General features: G+C 37.5%; 5 protein-coding genes across 8 annotated transcripts; 1 reads left to right on the forward strand and 4 right to left on the reverse strand.

The window, feature by feature from the left end:
* The first annotated feature begins 1,249 nt into the window (after nt 1-1,249).
* Nucleotides 1,250-3,213, forward strand: LOC106375640 (alpha/beta hydrolase domain-containing protein 17C-like). The gene is made up of 5 exons (XM_013815604.3): nt 1,250-1,939; nt 2,014-2,050; nt 2,169-2,405; nt 2,495-2,542; nt 2,620-3,213. The coding sequence occupies exons 1-5, from the start codon at nt 1,638-1,640 to the stop codon at nt 2,878-2,880; spliced, it is 885 nt and encodes a 294-aa protein (XP_013671058.2). The 5' UTR covers nt 1,250-1,637; the 3' UTR covers nt 2,881-3,213.
* On the reverse strand, nt 3,188-6,776 carry LOC106375638 (calmodulin-binding protein 60 F-like). Of its 3 annotated transcripts, XM_013815602.3 has the most exons (8): nt 6,379-6,776; nt 6,211-6,306; nt 5,964-6,039; nt 5,831-5,889; nt 5,270-5,748; nt 4,289-4,449; nt 4,004-4,210; nt 3,188-3,924 (listed from the first exon to the last, which is right to left on the reverse strand). In XM_013815602.3, the coding sequence occupies exons 2-8, from the start codon at nt 6,300-6,302 to the stop codon at nt 3,376-3,378; spliced, it is 1,623 nt and encodes a 540-aa protein (XP_013671056.2). In that variant the 5' UTR covers nt 6,303-6,306; nt 6,379-6,776; the 3' UTR covers nt 3,188-3,375. The 3 variants fall into 3 exon arrangements, with proteins under 3 accessions (XP_013671056.2, XP_013671054.2, XP_013671057.2); XM_013815600.3 differs by having other exon boundaries at nt 6,211-6,776; XM_013815603.3 differs by lacking the exons at nt 6,211-6,306; nt 6,379-6,776 and having other exon boundaries at nt 5,270-5,764.
* Nucleotides 6,777-7,010: 234 nt separating this feature from the next.
* LOC106434417 lies at nt 7,011-8,358 on the reverse strand. Its single transcript, XM_013875288.3, has 3 exons — nt 8,056-8,358; nt 7,876-7,899; nt 7,011-7,524 (listed from the first exon to the last, which is right to left on the reverse strand). The coding sequence occupies exons 1-3, from the start codon at nt 8,246-8,248 to the stop codon at nt 7,223-7,225; spliced, it is 519 nt and encodes a 172-aa protein (XP_013730742.2). The 5' UTR covers nt 8,249-8,358; the 3' UTR covers nt 7,011-7,222.
* A 294-nt stretch (nt 8,359-8,652) lies between these two features.
* LOC106375641 (lysosomal Pro-X carboxypeptidase-like) lies at nt 8,653-12,584 on the reverse strand. Of its 2 annotated transcripts, none has more exons than XM_013815606.3 (9): nt 10,557-12,584; nt 10,307-10,472; nt 10,090-10,223; nt 9,903-10,015; nt 9,537-9,816; nt 9,294-9,449; nt 9,147-9,226; nt 9,018-9,067; nt 8,653-8,936 (listed from the first exon to the last, which is right to left on the reverse strand). In XM_013815606.3, the coding sequence occupies exons 1-9, from the start codon at nt 10,929-10,931 to the stop codon at nt 8,794-8,796; spliced, it is 1,497 nt and encodes a 498-aa protein (XP_013671060.2). In that variant the 5' UTR covers nt 10,932-12,584; the 3' UTR covers nt 8,653-8,793. The 2 variants fall into 2 exon arrangements, 1 of the variants encoding a protein (XP_013671060.2); XR_007318331.1 differs by having other exon boundaries at nt 8,907-8,936; nt 9,147-9,219; nt 10,557-12,465.
* Nucleotides 12,585-12,685: 101 nt separating this feature from the next.
* Nucleotides 12,686-14,993, reverse strand: LOC106434416. The gene is made up of 9 exons (XM_013875287.3): nt 14,452-14,993; nt 14,091-14,174; nt 13,933-13,967; nt 13,746-13,848; nt 13,571-13,656; nt 13,316-13,427; nt 13,098-13,210; nt 12,967-13,015; nt 12,686-12,884 (listed from the first exon to the last, which is right to left on the reverse strand). Exons 1-9 carry the CDS (start codon nt 14,647-14,649, stop codon nt 12,807-12,809), a joined length of 858 nt encoding a protein of 285 aa, XP_013730741.2. The 5' UTR covers nt 14,650-14,993; the 3' UTR covers nt 12,686-12,806.
* Between the last annotated feature and the right edge of the window lie 1,443 nt (nt 14,994-16,436).

Genomic DNA, 16,436 nt, shown 5'->3' on the forward strand with positions numbered 1-16,436 from the left:
ATAAACATGATGTATGATGTATCTAACTAGAGATCTCATCAAAAATATAGTTTTTAAACGAAGCCATGTACGTATTAGATACAGTATGTTTCATAGATCTTACTACATGATATTCAAAACTAATGATCAAATGCACTACCTATCAGTCTATCACTAACTAGCATTTTACTTTTTTTTACTAGGTTAGCAACATATATAGCATATTTACATTGCTTCACTAGACCTCTTAATCGGACGAGTGAGATTCCTTTGCAGTAAAAAAGTTATCTATGAGGAATGCAAGAGAGAGTTAACTGATATACCTCGAACTGTCCCCATTCAATATGGCGGGGTTCAAGGGCCATTGCCCAATTATAAGTTAAAACCTCATCATTTTGTGTAATTTATTTGTATCATTAGTTTACACCATTTGCTATAGTAATTTGTTGGTCAAAATCTGAAGCTGGCAAACTCCAAAGCACACAGAATATTGTCAGAAATTGAATTGTCCAAACTGGAAATGTCTCCTTTCTTATTTTGTTTTTATTGCACTTAAAACAAAACAAAAATACTGGGACAAGAAATTGTAAACTGAAAACGTGACAAAATGAAAAGAGAAAAACAGTAGTGATTAAAGAGAGATCTAGGAAGAGAAGAAACAAAAAAAATATAGAGGAATGTCTGAGTCTCTGACAGCAATTCCATTAAAGACCTTTAACTTGCAGCCTTTGACCAAATCCTAGCCCTTCAATCTTATGTGTAACTCTACTTTCAAGATACAAGGCGCAAATAAAATAAACATGTGTAACATTTGTTAAAAACTCAAGTCAGAAAACAAAAATATGATCATTAAAAAGGCTAAATCTAATTTCCACGCACAAGTAATCAAATGAAATAAACATGTCGAGTTTTTGTTGATATATAGTTCAATGTATTTGACTAAAAAATTCAATGCGAAAGAGGCCTAACTAAAAGGACCAGATATATCAACATTAAATTTGATTTTAATCAAATGAACAGATTATTCAAACAAAACATAAGGTATTTTAAACATTTTCGTTTACAATACTTACTAATCACAGATGAACATAAGCTAACTTCTTAGTTAATCAGAAACAAGATTTATAGCCTACGACCAAAATTGGTAATGACAAACACACAAAAGAAGATGCAACTTGTACTTAAATATTGATTCACAATAGGCTATATATGAGCATATGTTAGAAAATGCTTACGTCAAAACTATTTCTCCTTTGAATATATAATAGCCTAATTAGTTAAATCCTAAGGTTAAATGCATAGTTAATAATTAACACAACTTTAACAGAAAACGAAGAGGTGTCTATAAGAAGTTAGGTTTCATATGCAACTCATCATCTTCTTCTTCTTCTTCTTCTTCTTTCACCCGCCAAGATCGGTTCCTATCCTTCTCTCCTCCACCACCTAACCTTCTCTCCATTTTCTTCCCTCCATTTTACCTCTCTCTCTCTCTCTAGAAGTTTTAACACAAACAAACCCACTAAAAACAACAAAACCATAACAACAACCAAAAAAACAAAATTTTATTTTATTTTTAGACATAGAGAGAAGGAGGCTTTGGGTTTGTGCTTTTTCTCCTTCTCTTCATTGAAAGCTTCTCCTTGTGGGATTTTGATTAAATGGGTAATGTGACATCAAATGTGGCGGCTAAGTTCGCCTTCTTCCCGCCAGATCCGGCAACATACGGAGTTACGAAGGACGACGAGACAGGGAAGCTGGTCTTCTCCGGAGTCTCTCCCGACATGAACATGGAAGTCCATCAGCTCACCACCAAGTCCGGTAATAAAGTTGTTGCCACGTTCTGGAGACACCCTTTTGCGAGATTCACGCTTCTCTATTCTCATGGCAACGCAGCTGATCTTGGCCAAATGGTTGAGCTCTTCATCGAGCTCCGTGCTCATCTCCGCGTCAACATCATGAGGTAAAATAATACACATCACAAATCTTATAACCTTTTTTGTTGTTAGATACTTACATTTTAATTTTTTGAAACAGTTATGACTATTCAGGCTATGGAGCTTCAACAGGAAAGGTAAAAAAAAAAAGAATAGAGAAATCAGTTAAATTTCAAAAGCTTTATGTAATTTTTATATTTTTATTTGTTTTTCTTTTCTGATTTAAATTTTGTTTTTTGTTTTTTGGTGGTATAGCCGTCTGAGTTCAACACATATTATGACATTGAGGCAGTGTACAATTGTTTGAGAAGCGATTATGGGATCAAGCAAGAGGAGCTGATTCTGTACGGACAGTCCGTAGGAAGTGGGCCAACGCTGCACATGGCTTCAAGGTTGAAGAGGCTGAGAGGAGTTGTTCTTCACAGCGCCATTCTCTCTGGCATTAGAGTCTTGTATCCTGTCAAAATGACACTCTGGTTTGATATCTTCAAGGTAAAGTATAAACACATTAAAGGATGTTCTTGTTAAAATCTATATGTAATATACTCTGGTCAGATCTCATGGTCTTATTTGTATTGCAGAACATAGACAAGATTCGCCATGTCAACTCCAAAGTTCTTGTCATACATGTATGTACTCTTTAATCAACTGTAGAATCTGTTTTCATTTCATTCTTTTGATGATTGATTAGGTGATTGATTTACAGGGAACAAAGGATGATATAGTGGATTTGTCTCACGGGAAGCGATTGTGGGAGCTGGCCAAGGAGAAGTATGATCCGTTATGGGTGAAAGGAGGAGGGCATTGCAACCTGGAGACGTACCCTGAGTACATTAAACACCTGCGAAAGTTCATAAATGCAATGGAGAAACTATCTCTAACCAATCCACCACCTAAACAGTTAACCAATGAGCCTAGTGTCACCGAGACTAAGCACAGCCGGTGCTTGAGATTTCGGAAAAGGTAGGATGTGTTAGCAGAATCAGAAGACAATTGGTAGATTCCTTTATGTGCATTGCCATGTGCTTTGAACTCACAACACTCAAGGAAAGCTTGACGAGAGTCATTTCCTTAGTGAGATCAAAACCAAATGCTAAACACAGGGTCACATACAGTGGTGGAACAAAGATATAATCTAGGGAGGTGTTTACTGTAAAATGTAGCCATGTTCTTGGGTTTATTTGCTTGATGTTCAGTCTCATGTAACAGAAAAAATGTAATGTAGCACCAACTTTGAGGTTTTGTAAAACATCATTACTTGTAGGAGAAGCTAATAGAGAACAAGATGTGTGTAATCATATAGACCAGTCCAATGTTCAATGCCAGGATGGAACAAGTAAACAAACATAACACAAACAAGCAAACAAATAAAACATTACAATGCAAAGTCCCATTACTCTTTATGTCACAACTCTAGATTGGTCTTTTTCACAAAGAGCTCCCATAATATTTACAGCTCTCCTTAGTCAATCTCCACAATTTGAGGCCTCCTCTGTGCAGCTTTCTTGCGTATGAAGATACCCCATCTCAAAGCAGCTTTAAGCTTAAGCCAACCCACCACAGCTTTCCCTGAGCCTCTCCCTCGTTCTCTCCTATAACCCTTATCTACCTGAGCTTCATACCGATCGTCAAAACCGTAACACGACTCAGCAATATGAGTAAACCCGCCTGCTATCCCAAATGTCCTGAGCAGTTTCTGCATATCATCGGTCTCAAGCATCTCTGAACTCCTCACCCTAATTTCCTCTGTGAAAACATCTTCACGGTCTTCATTGCATGAGCCTGAAACTGAGGAACCTTCCATCGATGTGTAGTCTCCTAACTGATCACATGGTTGCTGCACAAACGGATACTGTATCTGTTGCTGAGGAACCAATGAGTAGCTATTTACATTCTGATGATGATTCTGTGCCCTTTTTGCCTCTGGTAAGAAATTCAACAGCTTACCATCATACTCAACCGCTTTGTGCCAGTTCTCATAAGCAGCCTTCACCATAATGTCTGCAGAAATCTGTTAAAGAGTTGCAAAAGTATCTCAGAGAGATATCTAATGGGAATAAGAAGCTAAGTTTACAGAGAGATGTATTTACCTTTTGGTCATGGTCAAGAGATTCAAGAGACAAGAAGTGACCATTAGCAATCAAGCCTTGGAACTCATATATATGATTGAAGACAACTCCTGTATTATTATGTGTCTGCTCTGTGTAATAAACGTAAAGCTTCCCACCCAATACACAAGTCTTTGCATGCTCCACTGTGTTGTCCCACATTCTATTTGACATTCCACTCCCAAGTAACTGCAAACACACACACCAAGATTATAAAAACAAGACACAATAGCTTCTTGTATAGAGATGTTTATGGAATGCACATACGCTTCTTAGCTTCTGTGGTTCCTTCACAAGTATCCGAAGGAAGTCTTCAACAGTGATGACGTTAGATTTCACTAGCTTCTTGTGTAGTGATCCACCTTTCGCTATTCTATCCAATCTCCAGACTTCATCATTTAAAACCGGTGGATAATGTTTCTTGTACACTGCAAAAAAAGAACCAAGATTCAGATAAAAAAAACAATACAAGAAGAGTTATTCTTGGGTTCACCCCCTGGAGTGAACCTTTAGGTTCACCAACCAATAGAAAATTGTCATTTTAAATCTAGTATCTTTTAATTAAGGAAACCAAATAACTTGCAAATTATATTATCTTTTCAAAATAAAATTTAAAAATAAATAAAAATAATATATAAAAAACGAATTCAAAAAAAAAAAATGTTGACAACAAAACACTAAACCCTAAGCTCTAATACTAAACCCTAAACTCAAATCCTAAACCCTAAATCTTTGGGTAAACCCTAAATCCTTGGGTAAACCCCTAAACCCTTGGAAAAACACTAAACATGTTGTCAACAAAACACTAAACCCTAAACTCTAATCCTAAACCCTAAACCCTTGGGAAAACCTTAAACCCTTGGGTAAACCCTAAACCCTTGGGTAAACCCTAAACGCTTGGGTAAACCCTAAACCCTTAGGTAAACCCTAAACCCTTGGAAAAACACTAAACATTTGGATAAATTCTAAATTATAAATCTTAAACACTAAACTCTAAATCTTAAAAATAAATATTTTTTAAAAATAATATTTTTTTAGAACTATTGTTATTTTTATTTATTTAATTTTTAATTTTTTATTTTAAAAGCATAATATAATTTGGCAAGTTATTTTGTTTCCTTAATTAAAAGATACTAGATCTAAAATGACAACTTTCTATTGGTTGGTGAACCTAAAGGTTCACCCTAGGGGGTGAACCCAAGAAAAAGTCATACAAGAAACTCTCTTAAAGTATTTAAGGAAACTCACGTTCTCCTCTATGATCTTTAACAGCAAAAGGCTCTGTCTTAGCTTCACGTATGTGATGAAACCCTGATGAAGCCTTAACACCCAGTCTAAACTTCCTGCTCCTAATCCAGCTCGAATTGTCGGTGAAACTAAGTTCTCCTAGAGTTCCTACACCTTCCTTGAGTACCACATGAGTGTGACCAGTCAATATTGGACTTTTTCCTTGGCGCTCTTTCACAACCAAGCTCTCAAAACGTTCTCTCGTCCAATCTTCATCGTTGAAGTCTCCATCTAACACGACAACGTTCAGCTTTGCCGTTGAATCTTCTCCCGTTTGAACAACGTTTCCTGTGCTTGCATCTGTAAGGACCACGTGAATGGCTGAGCCCTGCTCTCCTTCGACTTTCCCTCCTGTGAATAAATGAGGAGGCATTCGTGTTCTGAAGCGAATTTGCAAGTTTCTTCCATTGAGGCCTTGAATCTTCTTTGGTTCTTGAGATCTGAAAACTCAAATAGCTGTAAAGATCATGGAACCAGTCCAAGGAAGGAGATACGAGATAGTAACATAACTAGAGAAACTACCTTGGAGTTGTTTTGGAGCTCTCCAACTTAGATATGGCACGTTCCACCTCTTCACTAACCTGTTCATTAGCCCACCATAATCAAGCTTTGGTCTAACGAGAAAACTAAACTTTGAAATAGAATATTAACTCACAATTCTACGGAATAATGGTTCCAGAGAGGAGCATAGCCTCTGCAGACTATCTACCTTGACAGCTTCCACAATTACACTGTAAACACAGTTCTTGTTTTAATAAAATCTCTGACCAATTTTGATAACAATGCAAGATGCTTAATGAACATCTCTCAGAAAGGTTATTATCCAATCCAAAAGAAGTTTATAATAACAGCCAAAACAATCTAGTTCAAGATGCATGAAACACATGTAAAGTATGGCTTACTTTGCCAAAGCTGGAAGCTTCTTCTGTCTCTTTGGTTCTGAGCCTTCTGACAAGTTATCTGTATACTCTTGATTGTGTCCTCTCTTCCTCATCGAACTTTCCATTTAAGGTAAGATAAGTTATCAATCTCTGTGCCTAGGGAGATACGAATTTAATGCAATTCCTTACGTTGGAGAAAAGAGCACAAGTCCTACACCAAGGAAGCTTCAGAGAAACTCACAGAATAATAGAGCACAGAGATTACTTGAATCTAGAACCAAAGTCGTATAAAGATGTCTTTTCTTTTCTTTATGGATCGTTTATTATACAACCCACATGGAGTGTACGAACCTAGATCTGTTTCTTTTAAATGGTAGATCTAAAGCTTTTATGGATCATGTCCCTTTGAATATTTAGAATAATGCAAAACAGAGTATACTTTAATGGCCGACGCTAAAGGAACAGAAACAAAGACAGCTGTTTTTGTGAATGGAAGGAATCTTGAAAAACACGAAACCGCGTGATCATCAACTATGTCAACCTCAGTGCGTTTGACATCTCCACTTTTGTCTCTCTTCACAAACTTTCAACGTGTCTTGACACGTTTGAAAGAGTCTTTAAGGAACTAATGTCTCCAGTTTCAACGTTTCTTTATCCTCTTGACCTTAACTTAAAGCACAACACAGACAGGCATCAAATCTAGCTCTCTCTGTTCACAAACTTAGAACGTTTCTTGACCTGTGAAAGAGTCTTTAACTAACTAATGTCTCCAGTTTCAATGTTTCTTTATCCTAACTAATGAGAGAAGTGAAACTTAGTGGTAGAGAAATGGACAATTATATATTTTGAAGAGAAAGTCAATACAAGGCCACAAGCCATTCTTTAGCTACATTCAGATTCCAAAGGCAAAAACAAAAAAAAAAAAACTACATATATGGAGAAACGTGGAACATAAAGGACTTTTCCTTGAAAAAATCGGTTTCTCAGACAAAAACACTTCAGGGTTTGACATGAGAAGGGGGCAATCAGTTTTTTACTCACCTTCCCACCCTGATTGACGAGCTCTCTTCTCCCACAAAGCAGTGATCTTCCTCTCCTTGATCAGCAAAGCTTCAGCTCTCTCCCTAGCTGACTCACAGATCTCAGTGGCGGCGTTGCATTTCTCAGCTTCCTTTTGGTACTGAGACGCAACTCTCTTAGCTTCTAAGAGTGTAACGTTCATGTGACGGCTATGCTCATCTGCAACTGCTTCTTGCAGCTTCAGCTCTTCGGTCAGAAGGTCCACAAACTGCTTCTCCATTTCCTGCTTGAGCTCCGGATCATCGCCTCCACAATCTGTTCACAACACAAGTTAGAGAATGAACGTACTAATTCACAGGAGAATACAAGAGCTATAACTCTATATAAATTATTTGAAAACGTCATTCAGCAAGATAACTATCAGAGTAATACTGACAAAGTGACTAGCCTGTTTCTGCAATGAAGCTTCTTCAATTGAGATGATTAATGGTTACTAAATTATCAAAACTTCAGTTCTCCAAATAACTCGTAAAAGCCTAAACTCAGAAAACATAAAGGTACAGACTTTGGAATAACACTATCAACCCACCATGTTTACAACTTGACAGAACATAACAGTAAAGGAAACAACACACGTAAAGCAGCTAGACAAAATGAAGATCTAACCTGTAACGGTGAGATTTGCAAGCCCTGCAAAAAAAAAGAAAAACAAACTTGTTAATCTATTATACACAAGCTGAGATTCGTTCTTACAGCTTAGACAACATAACATCAAAATCTAAAAGAGGGAGCTTGATTGAAAGATCCAATCTTTAAACTCAGATCCAATCAAAAACGAAATCATACCAGGAGCGATCTCGAGGAGGGATACAGGAGGTGGGCAATCACAGACGCAAGGAGGACAAACAGAGCTTTTACGAGTGGATCCAACGAAACCTTTGTTGAATCTCCAGTAAAGAGCAGGTCCGCACACTACTAAAGCAGATACCACCGCGAAGATCACCAGGCATCTCATGCAGTCTCCAGACCGACGAGCCATTAGCAGGAAAAAAAAAGAAAGCTCAATCGAAATGAATCAGAGTGGTGCAGCAACAATGGCGATTTAGTGTGGAGAGGAGATTTAGAAACAGAGCTGATGAGTGTGAATGGGCCCAACCAACTAGAGAGGGAAATAGTTAAAACGACAGCGTTTCAGTGGGTCCGGTCCAGATGTCGGTGGTGCGTTTCTCACGGTAATATTGTATAAACCGCTCTCTGAACGAATTTACGGTTTGACCTTTTGAATTCTTTAACCTTTCTGAAAAAAAGGTGCTATACTTTTATTTACTAATTTATTATTTTACCCTTTGAATTCTATATTCTTCTCAAAAGGGACTATACTTTCGTTAGACTCAGGAATCACCCTTTATTGTTGTAGCTTATGTTGTTTAATCAAAATCCAAATTCAAGGTAACGACGGTTATTATTGGATAAATAGTTTTTACTCATTACAGACACTCAGAGAGACACATGACACTCAGAGAGACACATGACAATCAGACAATGAACTCTCTTTTTTTTTTTTGTAGTCAGACAATAAACTTATCACTTAGCTTGTTCTTCTTGTTCCAGATCATTGTAATACTCACTGATCCATTTCTCTATAATAGCAACTTCTTGCCTCCTCTGTTGTTTCAGCCACTCAGGGTCGTCTTTTGTAGCAGCTCTGAGATCCGTATGGTGAGCTCCTGCTTTAAAGAAACACTTTTTTAAGTCTCCTGTTTCTAACAGACGTGTGTAATTCACTCTTATACTTCAAGAACGTTAACCTTTTCTGGTCACAAGCGCAATGATACTGCTCGATATGTTCTTCAGGACACTGACAAAAGCCATTAACATCAACTCTTTGTTCTAAAGAAAATAAAGAATGACCAAGAATATGGATGAGGAACTCTCACCCTCCTCCGCTCCATGGATCCTGCAGTCCATTGGAGAATATAATGTTGCTACCAAATCTCTTCAACACCATCTCTATTCTCTGCCAAAAAGACTCTTAGCTTGAAGTATGTTATCTGGAAAAGAAAATAGGAAGAGACGATACTAACCTGCCCGCCAAACTCAGCGGTGATCCAGTGTGGTCTAGGCTTGACACCGTATTCCCTCAGACAATATTCTTGGTTTGCTTTCTCATCATCACTTTCAAATGGTCGAAACATGGTATGGTTCGAGCAGCTCATTGGCATCACCATCTCTGTGCATGCCTTTTTTTTTTTTCGCATTGATCCATTAGCTTCTTTTCTCTTGTGAATAAAAGAAGAAACAGAGAAAATATAGACTCTAATGAATACCTGCCACCCCCAACCGTTGAGTCCATGAGAATCAGTATGGTTTTCCATATCGAAGCAACTCTCTGAACCTGAATAGCTGTAGTATAGACTCGCAGCGGCAAACGCACGCTCTAGATTGCTAGCGTCTAGAGGTAACTCGTCCATGATCTTGCACATCTGTTCCACTGGATAAGCAGGCAGTGGAGCCATGAAATTTGCAGGTGTTGGATAATTAACCATTGCTGTTTCAATAAAAGCTGTCTCTAGCCAACCAGAGACTGAGTCAACAGAGTGTAGGGTCCTGTGATTCATCAAAAACGTTCTCTTAGATTGCTTGGAACTAAACAATGAATCAACATTGAAGGAAAACAGATTTTTTTTATTTACTTGCAAGTTCTGAACATTTTGCTGAGTTCTTGTAAACCATCTTTAATGGTAGAGAATACTTCCATTTCTCCCCAGCTTCTCTTGATGACTTCAAAACAGTTAGCACTCACGTTCTGCTCGTAATGAGAAAGTTCATAGTTAAGTATGCTTACAGACTAACAACCATGTTTGATATATATACACATACCTTGAAGTCCTGAGAAACGGTGTCGTAGAAGCTTGAAGATGGAACAATATTATCGAAGTTCAGAATCGGAGCAGAGGATGCTAATGCGCCAATTGCTATATGTGGATACTTCAGCCTGAACCACGCCGCAAGCACTGTCTCAGAGTACAACAGAAGATAGTTTATAAGAGCAAAATGTAGCAATAAGAAACTAATATTGACTTTTTTTTAATCTTACTTCCACCATAAGATCCACCGAAGACTATGACAGGAGATGCTTCAGAGGTTAGATTATGCTTCAAGCTTCTTATCAAGATAGCGTAATCAGCCAACGCTTGCTGTGAGTTCAAGAATCCCAATGTATTGGCCAGCTTGTGTGGCTTTGACTCTCCATAGAACCTATGCTGCAAAGATTTAGGAAAAGACATAAGCATTAGTGTTTTTTTTCAAACAAGACATGCGTAATGGGATTTTGGTAAAGCTTTTACTTCGATGAAGACTAGAATAGCCTGGAACTTTGGAGCAATGTCCAGCATGAAACCGGTGTTGGAAGCAAACCACTCTATATCACCTTCATTGCCTGTGTAGACGAAGATGGGGCCACCTTTGCGCCAGAAATGACTGTTTATGAGGTACTTTTGGTGGAAGACTTGGTAACTCTCTGGTTGGAAACTGAAGTGGTCAAGATTCTGAGGGAAGTAACGAGTCTCAAAGTGAGAGGGCAACTCTGTGTTTGACTTGGAGGTCTTCCTGTTTTGTCTCCAAGATAAAAGATGGTGAGAACGTCTTGGAATATACATTGCATCTGCAACAAAAGAGAATAACAGGAACGCAAGACATAAACAAGTAGACATTCTCTCCATATCTCTCCCTCTCTCTCTCTCTCTCTCTCTCTGAAGAACTGAGAAAGTACAACTCGAACCAACAGACTATAATAAATAAGAGGATGTGTGTTTGGTCTTGTGTCTGCGTCAGCTTTTGGAGCTTGTGGAGGTCAAAAGTGATATAAAACAAGGGAAGCTTTTGTCTGTATATCAATAACTTTTCATATGCTCTCATTCTCAACAATGCTGCTGACAAACAAAAAAGACTAACAAACACTAACACAAGTAGAACTGGCTCCCATCATAACAAACACCTTACTATACAATAATCTGCCAATCTATTTGTTCTTTATAAGATCCAGTTATACACAGAGTTGTGAAAACAATTTGCTACATGTGACTGCCAAGAACATTAGCATCCAGAAAAATAATCCTTTAACTGAGAAAGTGTCACTGAGGCTATGATACTAGGAAGAACAACACATCCCACATTTCAGAACTGTAACACACTTGGCAATAGGACCACAAGATTTTCCAGTATATATTTTTAAGCAATACATGGCTGTAAGCTAGTTCATTACCAAACAAGAAACCAAACTAGAAACCATCTTTTTCTTTGATTAGTACGGAAAATAAAGTAGTAACGGCAAAGTTCTCTCACCCACCAATAATAATTTTAAAGCAGAGAACATAATCGGTAATAAATACAACAAGGCAATCTAAACTGGCAAGTTTAATAAACAGAGTTCCACTCATATCAGTTAGTTGAGCTGTCACAAAAAGTTACAATTGCATCTGATACCACAAACTTTTCTCAAAGCTAAGTTCTTTCATCTCTTGTTTCATTCATTCTCTCAGTTGAAAACAAAAGGGTTTAGGCCCACAATTAACGTTTTAAGCAACCAATAATGCTGTGCGAGCTTTAACAGTTGTTAATTACTATCTATAAAAAGATGATGAAGTTCATTCTTTCCTGTCTACGGTTATAATCCGAAATCCTTAGTTGGCAACACTGATCTAAACCACATGCATACGCACATTTTCTATGGTAGATGTAGAAAGAACACACTATTAGGCAAAACAACACATATGCAAGCTTTGTCCATTTTCTTTGTGTTGTGTAAGTTGTAACCAAAGATGAGATGACAAAAATCATTTGACTAGTTCAATAATACAAAGATGATGAATCAAAGCTTTAACAGTAGCTAATAAAAATTTACTTTTTTTATATGAAATAAAAAAAAACTTTGCATGTCACAGAGGAGGACTCAGATTCGCCTTTTCTCAGACAGATTAAAGGATAAAAACTCTTCCGCCATGGCTGCTATTAAAGCCCCGCCATGTAAGAGAGTGTTTACCACAACCAACGTCTGGTCCATTTGACTTCTTAAGAATCATCATAGTTTCCCAAGAAGAAGAAGAAGAAGAAGAAGAAGAAGAGAGTGAAACCTTATATATATATATAAAGAAAAGGAATCCATGTGAAAGCGAGGAAGACAGAGTTGGTAGTTGTGATGGCCATGGAGAAGATTATTTTAAATGATTCATCACCACTTTTTCAAGTGACTCATCAAAGAAAGATTTGAAATCATCGGCGTCCGCTTCCACCGGAAGATAACGACGGCGAGGCCATAGATGGCCGCCATGTCGAGACCCTCCGGGAGCAGAACCTCATACTTAAACTAATGAGTGTAAAAATCCAAAGGCCACTCCTTCAGAAAATTTATATTACCCATTTTTCTAGCTTGCAATTTCCAGTTTCACCCTCCGGCGATTAACCTGAGGCTCCGAGCTGTAAAAGGGTATTTTGGTCATTTAAAAGGAAGAATAAAGAATGCTGGTGCTTTACAGAGTTTACAACAATGGAGAGGGGTAACACACACACACACACACACAAAAAATATGAAAATAATCTTAGATGGACTCTTTGCCCTTTTGCTTAACTATTCTTGTGTCTATGACTTGTCCTGATAAGTTGATAGTATATGTAACCTGTTTTATGATATACAAAGAAGACATTATTTCACTTTTTGTCAAGAGGACATGTCATAACTAGAGAAAGAAGTACACTTACAAACTCTGAGAAGCTAACTCTGTGAAGAAGAAACCCATCTTCCATTTCCCTGACAATTATGCATTTGATATTAGAGATATTGAGATTGAGCTGTCCCCATGTTTATGATTAATAATGTTGTTAGTTGTTACCTCTTACTATCATTCGTTAAACCTCGGTTCTCTGATGCATTAGGAACCATAATGCAAGTGAAGCTATCTTCGTTGGCTCCGTTGCTACAGCCCTTTTCGCTTATATACATGTTCTTGAATCATCAAAGTTTTTTTCTCTCAGATGTTTTCCATTTCACTGGACTAGATACGGCGATAAAAAAAATTTCTGGAATGTGATGGAGTTTTCAGTGTCTTACCACTCCATATTTGATGGTGATTTGCTGAAATGTCCTTGCAACTCCCTTGGCTTCCTCTGGACCATTACTTAGTGTATATGCGAATAAGGGGTCTGATCCAACCACAATGCGCCTGCATCAAGAACGACTATAGAATGTTGCTTCCATCCATAAAGAAAATTAGGTAAGCAACTAATAAAGAGAGGAGCTTTGTTGCGGTATTGCCACAAGTTCTTGAGAGATCAAGAGAGTCTATGAGCTGAGTAGCAGACTTACCAGTCACCATCTGCTGCTTTTAGAACCTTTGTAAGTTCTTTCAATTGGCTGATCATCGAGCCATTCAATGATCCACTCATCATTTGCTTGAATTGCAGTAAGATGGTGGAATTATTATCAGAGAAAAGAAAAAATGTGCATTTCCTTCAAATTCACAGATACAAACTGATTATACCTTTTGTAACGAGCCAGTGTCTACAAAAACAACATCCAAGGATCCACCAAAAGGCATCTCGATGTGCTCTCTGAAACTCCCGGATCCTTTCTTCGTAGTATACCTAAATTTGCATAACATTGACCAGTCTTACAGTTGAACTTGAAATAAGTCAGCTAAAAGGGTTCGTTCCACATGATCAAATTACCATGGAAGTTTCAGTGTAGATGAGACTCGAGTATCCTGCCAAAACACCAACACACTCATTACTCATAAACTGTCTGAAACAAAAGAGATCATAACCTTTTTGTTCATATCCACTAGAGTTCAAGTAAGCAAATAAGAAGATTAAGCTTGAGAGCTGACATTTAGCAGGAGTAGATCTTCTTCTCCATCCTCACTTGTGCTCACCACAAATTTAGCCTTGTAAGTTTCCGCAACTCTCTCCATCTTCATCCATCAAAACAACAGCACAACATCAGTACAATAATCTCTTATCTACCAAGGAAACATATAATATCCTTAAAATCAACAACCTAACTTGTAAAGGCCTAACTAGAAATACTAAGAAGAAGCAAAAAAAAAATCAACATTTTTCTTCTTTCTGGTGGAACCAAGAGTGTGATCTAATTAATATAAAAGACTCGATTTTTCAATCTGAGGAGGCTAGGATTTCTATAAAGAACCAAACTTTCATCATTGAAAGAAGATGGGAAGAAACACACACCAATCGGAGAAGACGAGTTTGGCGTTGAAGAGGCCTGAAACCACAGGAGACGGAGATGAAATGGAGATCTAGAGCTCCGGCATTGTCATCGTCGTTGCTGGATAACAAAGATTGGTGACCAAAATGCAGAGACACATAGACGATGAGACAGAGAGATAACTGGATAAAGACTGTGCAACCCCATGAAGATTTCTTCATCCCTTACACAAACAATAGTTTTCTTATCTGAAAAAAAAAATTGGCGAGATTCAAAAGAAAATGAACAGTTTAAGGTTCTTGTCTTGTTATGTGGTTGTAAGAAAATGGGCAGGATGATGAACATGTCATGTCATGTCGCTGACTCAATCGGCCTACAATTATTTCTTATTGGGACACAAATTAAATAAAAGATGAGATCGCATCGTACACGAAAGATTCGTGGTTGAACATGAGTGGTAGTAATAGTAATCGTCCCCTTTGAATTGTCACACGATAAGTTTGCAGTTGCTTTCGCTTTTAAAACTCTCCTTTGTTCAAAACATTTTGCAAACTATTCATTCTTCGACCACATGACTTCAAAACATAACTCGCAATTGCATACTAAGCAGTAGGCCCGGGGCGTTCGGGGCCGTTGGTTTCGGTTGTTTTATCTTCACAAGTCTCATTCGAATTTTACTAAATATCGGATCGGATCCGGTTCGGTTCCTTCCGGATTTGATTTGGATCGGATTGTAACCAATATTTAAAATCGTCAAAAAATATTTTTTAAAACCCGAAAAACTGATAAAAAAATCAAAATATATAAATTATTCACACATCTAATTAAAATTTAGTTAATTTACCTAAACTAACTGAAAAATATTTGAAATAACAAATAAAACAAACTACAAAGATGTTTAGAACAATATAAAATATATAAATTACCTTAGTATATATACAAACATTAATATATTTAACTAATTTCGAATATCGTGGGACCTAGTTCGGATTTCGGTCCGGTTCGGGTTATACCTAAACACCAAAGTACTAAATTCATAAGTCATGTTCTGATATTATTGTTTAATGACTTGGATCCAGTTTTGGTTTTTCCGGTTTGGGTCTAACTAGCTATTTTCGGCTAGGAATCTTAAAAAAGTATTCTATTACGGAGGCCCAATAAGGCTGCAAAATTTTGGTTAAGCCCAATAAAACTCGGCCCTAGCGTCTATATGTATTTCGCGAGACGCTCTAAATTTTTATTTAGATTCTCATTCATAAAGAACTATAGAATATTTTTGGTATATACTAATAATCTATATTATAATAGATCAGTTTTTGCTCACTCCTCAGCGCGCCACGTCATCGTTTTGTGGGCCCCACTTTTAAAAAGTGTAAAAAAGTGTCAAGCCTATGGCTCGAACCCGGGTTATTGAGATATAAACACCAACATTTATACCACTAAGCTAACTGATACCTTTGTACATTGATGGCCGAACCTAATATATATTTATGAAGGTCGGAATCCCTTGCTTCTTCGGCTTCCTTTGAGGGTCGGACCTACAAGTGTGTTATGAGTTTCATTTTTAAATGAGATTCATCACGTTATATGAAAAAAAACTTAAGTTTGCAACAATTATGGTTTTCCTATATTGTAAACTGTTGTAGTTTAATATGGGTTCTTTTCATCATTGTCTCAAACAAGTCTGAGTTACAGAGTTGCGCCGTGTGTATGTTCGTAATCTATTTTTTCACCGGTGAACTCTTCATGTCCCCATCTTAAATCGCTTGATCATAAATGTTCCTGATTTGTAGCCCCTTTGTAAACCATATATATATGATTCTCATCTTTGATGAACTCAATATGCATCTCCACAAAACTCATTGATTCCTTATAGCTTTAACAATCTTCTAGAAAATGTTTCTCTCTACCTCTCCAGTTCGTCAAACCGGCGTCCCGGCGTCCGTCACTCAACCTTCGAGTCTCTCCGTCTTGGTCTTAGTAGTCAGAGCATAGCCTCTGGCTTCCT

The sequence above is a fragment of the Brassica napus genome, chromosome C1 (genome assembly GCF_020379485.1).
Source record: "Brassica napus cultivar Da-Ae chromosome C1, Da-Ae, whole genome shotgun sequence".
In the NCBI taxonomy this organism is placed as follows: domain Eukaryota; kingdom Viridiplantae; phylum Streptophyta; class Magnoliopsida; order Brassicales; family Brassicaceae; genus Brassica; species Brassica napus.

Excerpts from the sequence above, each read along its gene's own strand:
- LOC106375640 (XM_013815604.3), top strand. The coding sequence starts at position 1,638 with ATGGGTAATGTGACATCAAATGTGGCGGCTAAGTTCGCCTTCTTCCCG. Across the intron at positions 1,940-2,013 it reads CTCCGCGTCAACATCATGAG|TTATGACTATTCAGGCTATG; the intron begins GTAAAATAATAC and ends TTTTTGAAACAG. Across the intron at positions 2,406-2,494 it reads TCTGGTTTGATATCTTCAAG|AACATAGACAAGATTCGCCA; the intron begins GTAAAGTATAAA and ends TTTGTATTGCAG.
- LOC106375638 (XM_013815600.3), bottom strand. The coding sequence starts at position 6,314 with ATGGAAAGTTCGATGAGGAAGAGAGGACACAATCAAGAGTATACAGAT. Across the intron at positions 4,450-5,269 it reads TAAAGATCATAGAGGAGAAC|TGTACAAGAAACATTATCCA; the intron begins GTGAGTTTCCTT and ends CTTTTTTTGCAG. Across the intron at positions 3,925-4,003 it reads CTCTTGACCATGACCAAAAG|ATTTCTGCAGACATTATGGT; the intron begins GTAAATACATCT and ends ACTCTTTAACAG.
- LOC106434417 (XM_013875288.3), bottom strand. The coding sequence starts at position 8,248 with ATGGCTCGTCGGTCTGGAGACTGCATGAGATGCCTGGTGATCTTCGCG. Across the intron at positions 7,900-8,055 it reads CCTCCTCGAGATCGCTCCTG|GGCTTGCAAATCTCACCGTT; the intron begins GTATGATTTCGT and ends TTTTTTTTGCAG. Across the intron at positions 7,525-7,875 it reads TGCAAATCTCACCGTTACAG|ATTGTGGAGGCGATGATCCG; the intron begins GTTAGATCTTCA and ends TGTTGTGAACAG.
- LOC106375641 (XM_013815606.3), bottom strand. The coding sequence starts at position 10,931 with ATGGAGAGAATGTCTACTTGTTTATGTCTTGCGTTCCTGTTATTCTCT. Across the intron at positions 9,450-9,536 it reads TCAACGGTTGGGGGTGGCAG|GCATGCACAGAGATGGTGAT; the intron begins GTATTCATTAGA and ends AAAAAAAAAAAG. Across the intron at positions 8,937-9,017 it reads TGCGCTTGTGACCAGAAAAG|GAGCTCACCATACGGATCTC; the intron begins GTTAACGTTCTT and ends TCTTTAAAGCAG.
- LOC106434416 (XM_013875287.3), bottom strand. The coding sequence starts at position 14,649 with ATGAAGAAATCTTCATGGGGTTGCACAGTCTTTATCCAGTTATCTCTC. Across the intron at positions 13,849-13,932 it reads TCTACACTGAAACTTCCATG|GTATACTACGAAGAAAGGAT; the intron begins GTAATTTGATCA and ends ATGCAAATTTAG. Across the intron at positions 12,885-12,966 it reads GAGTTAGCTTCTCAGAGTTT|GTTACATATACTATCAACTT; the intron begins GTAAGTGTACTT and ends ATCATAAAACAG.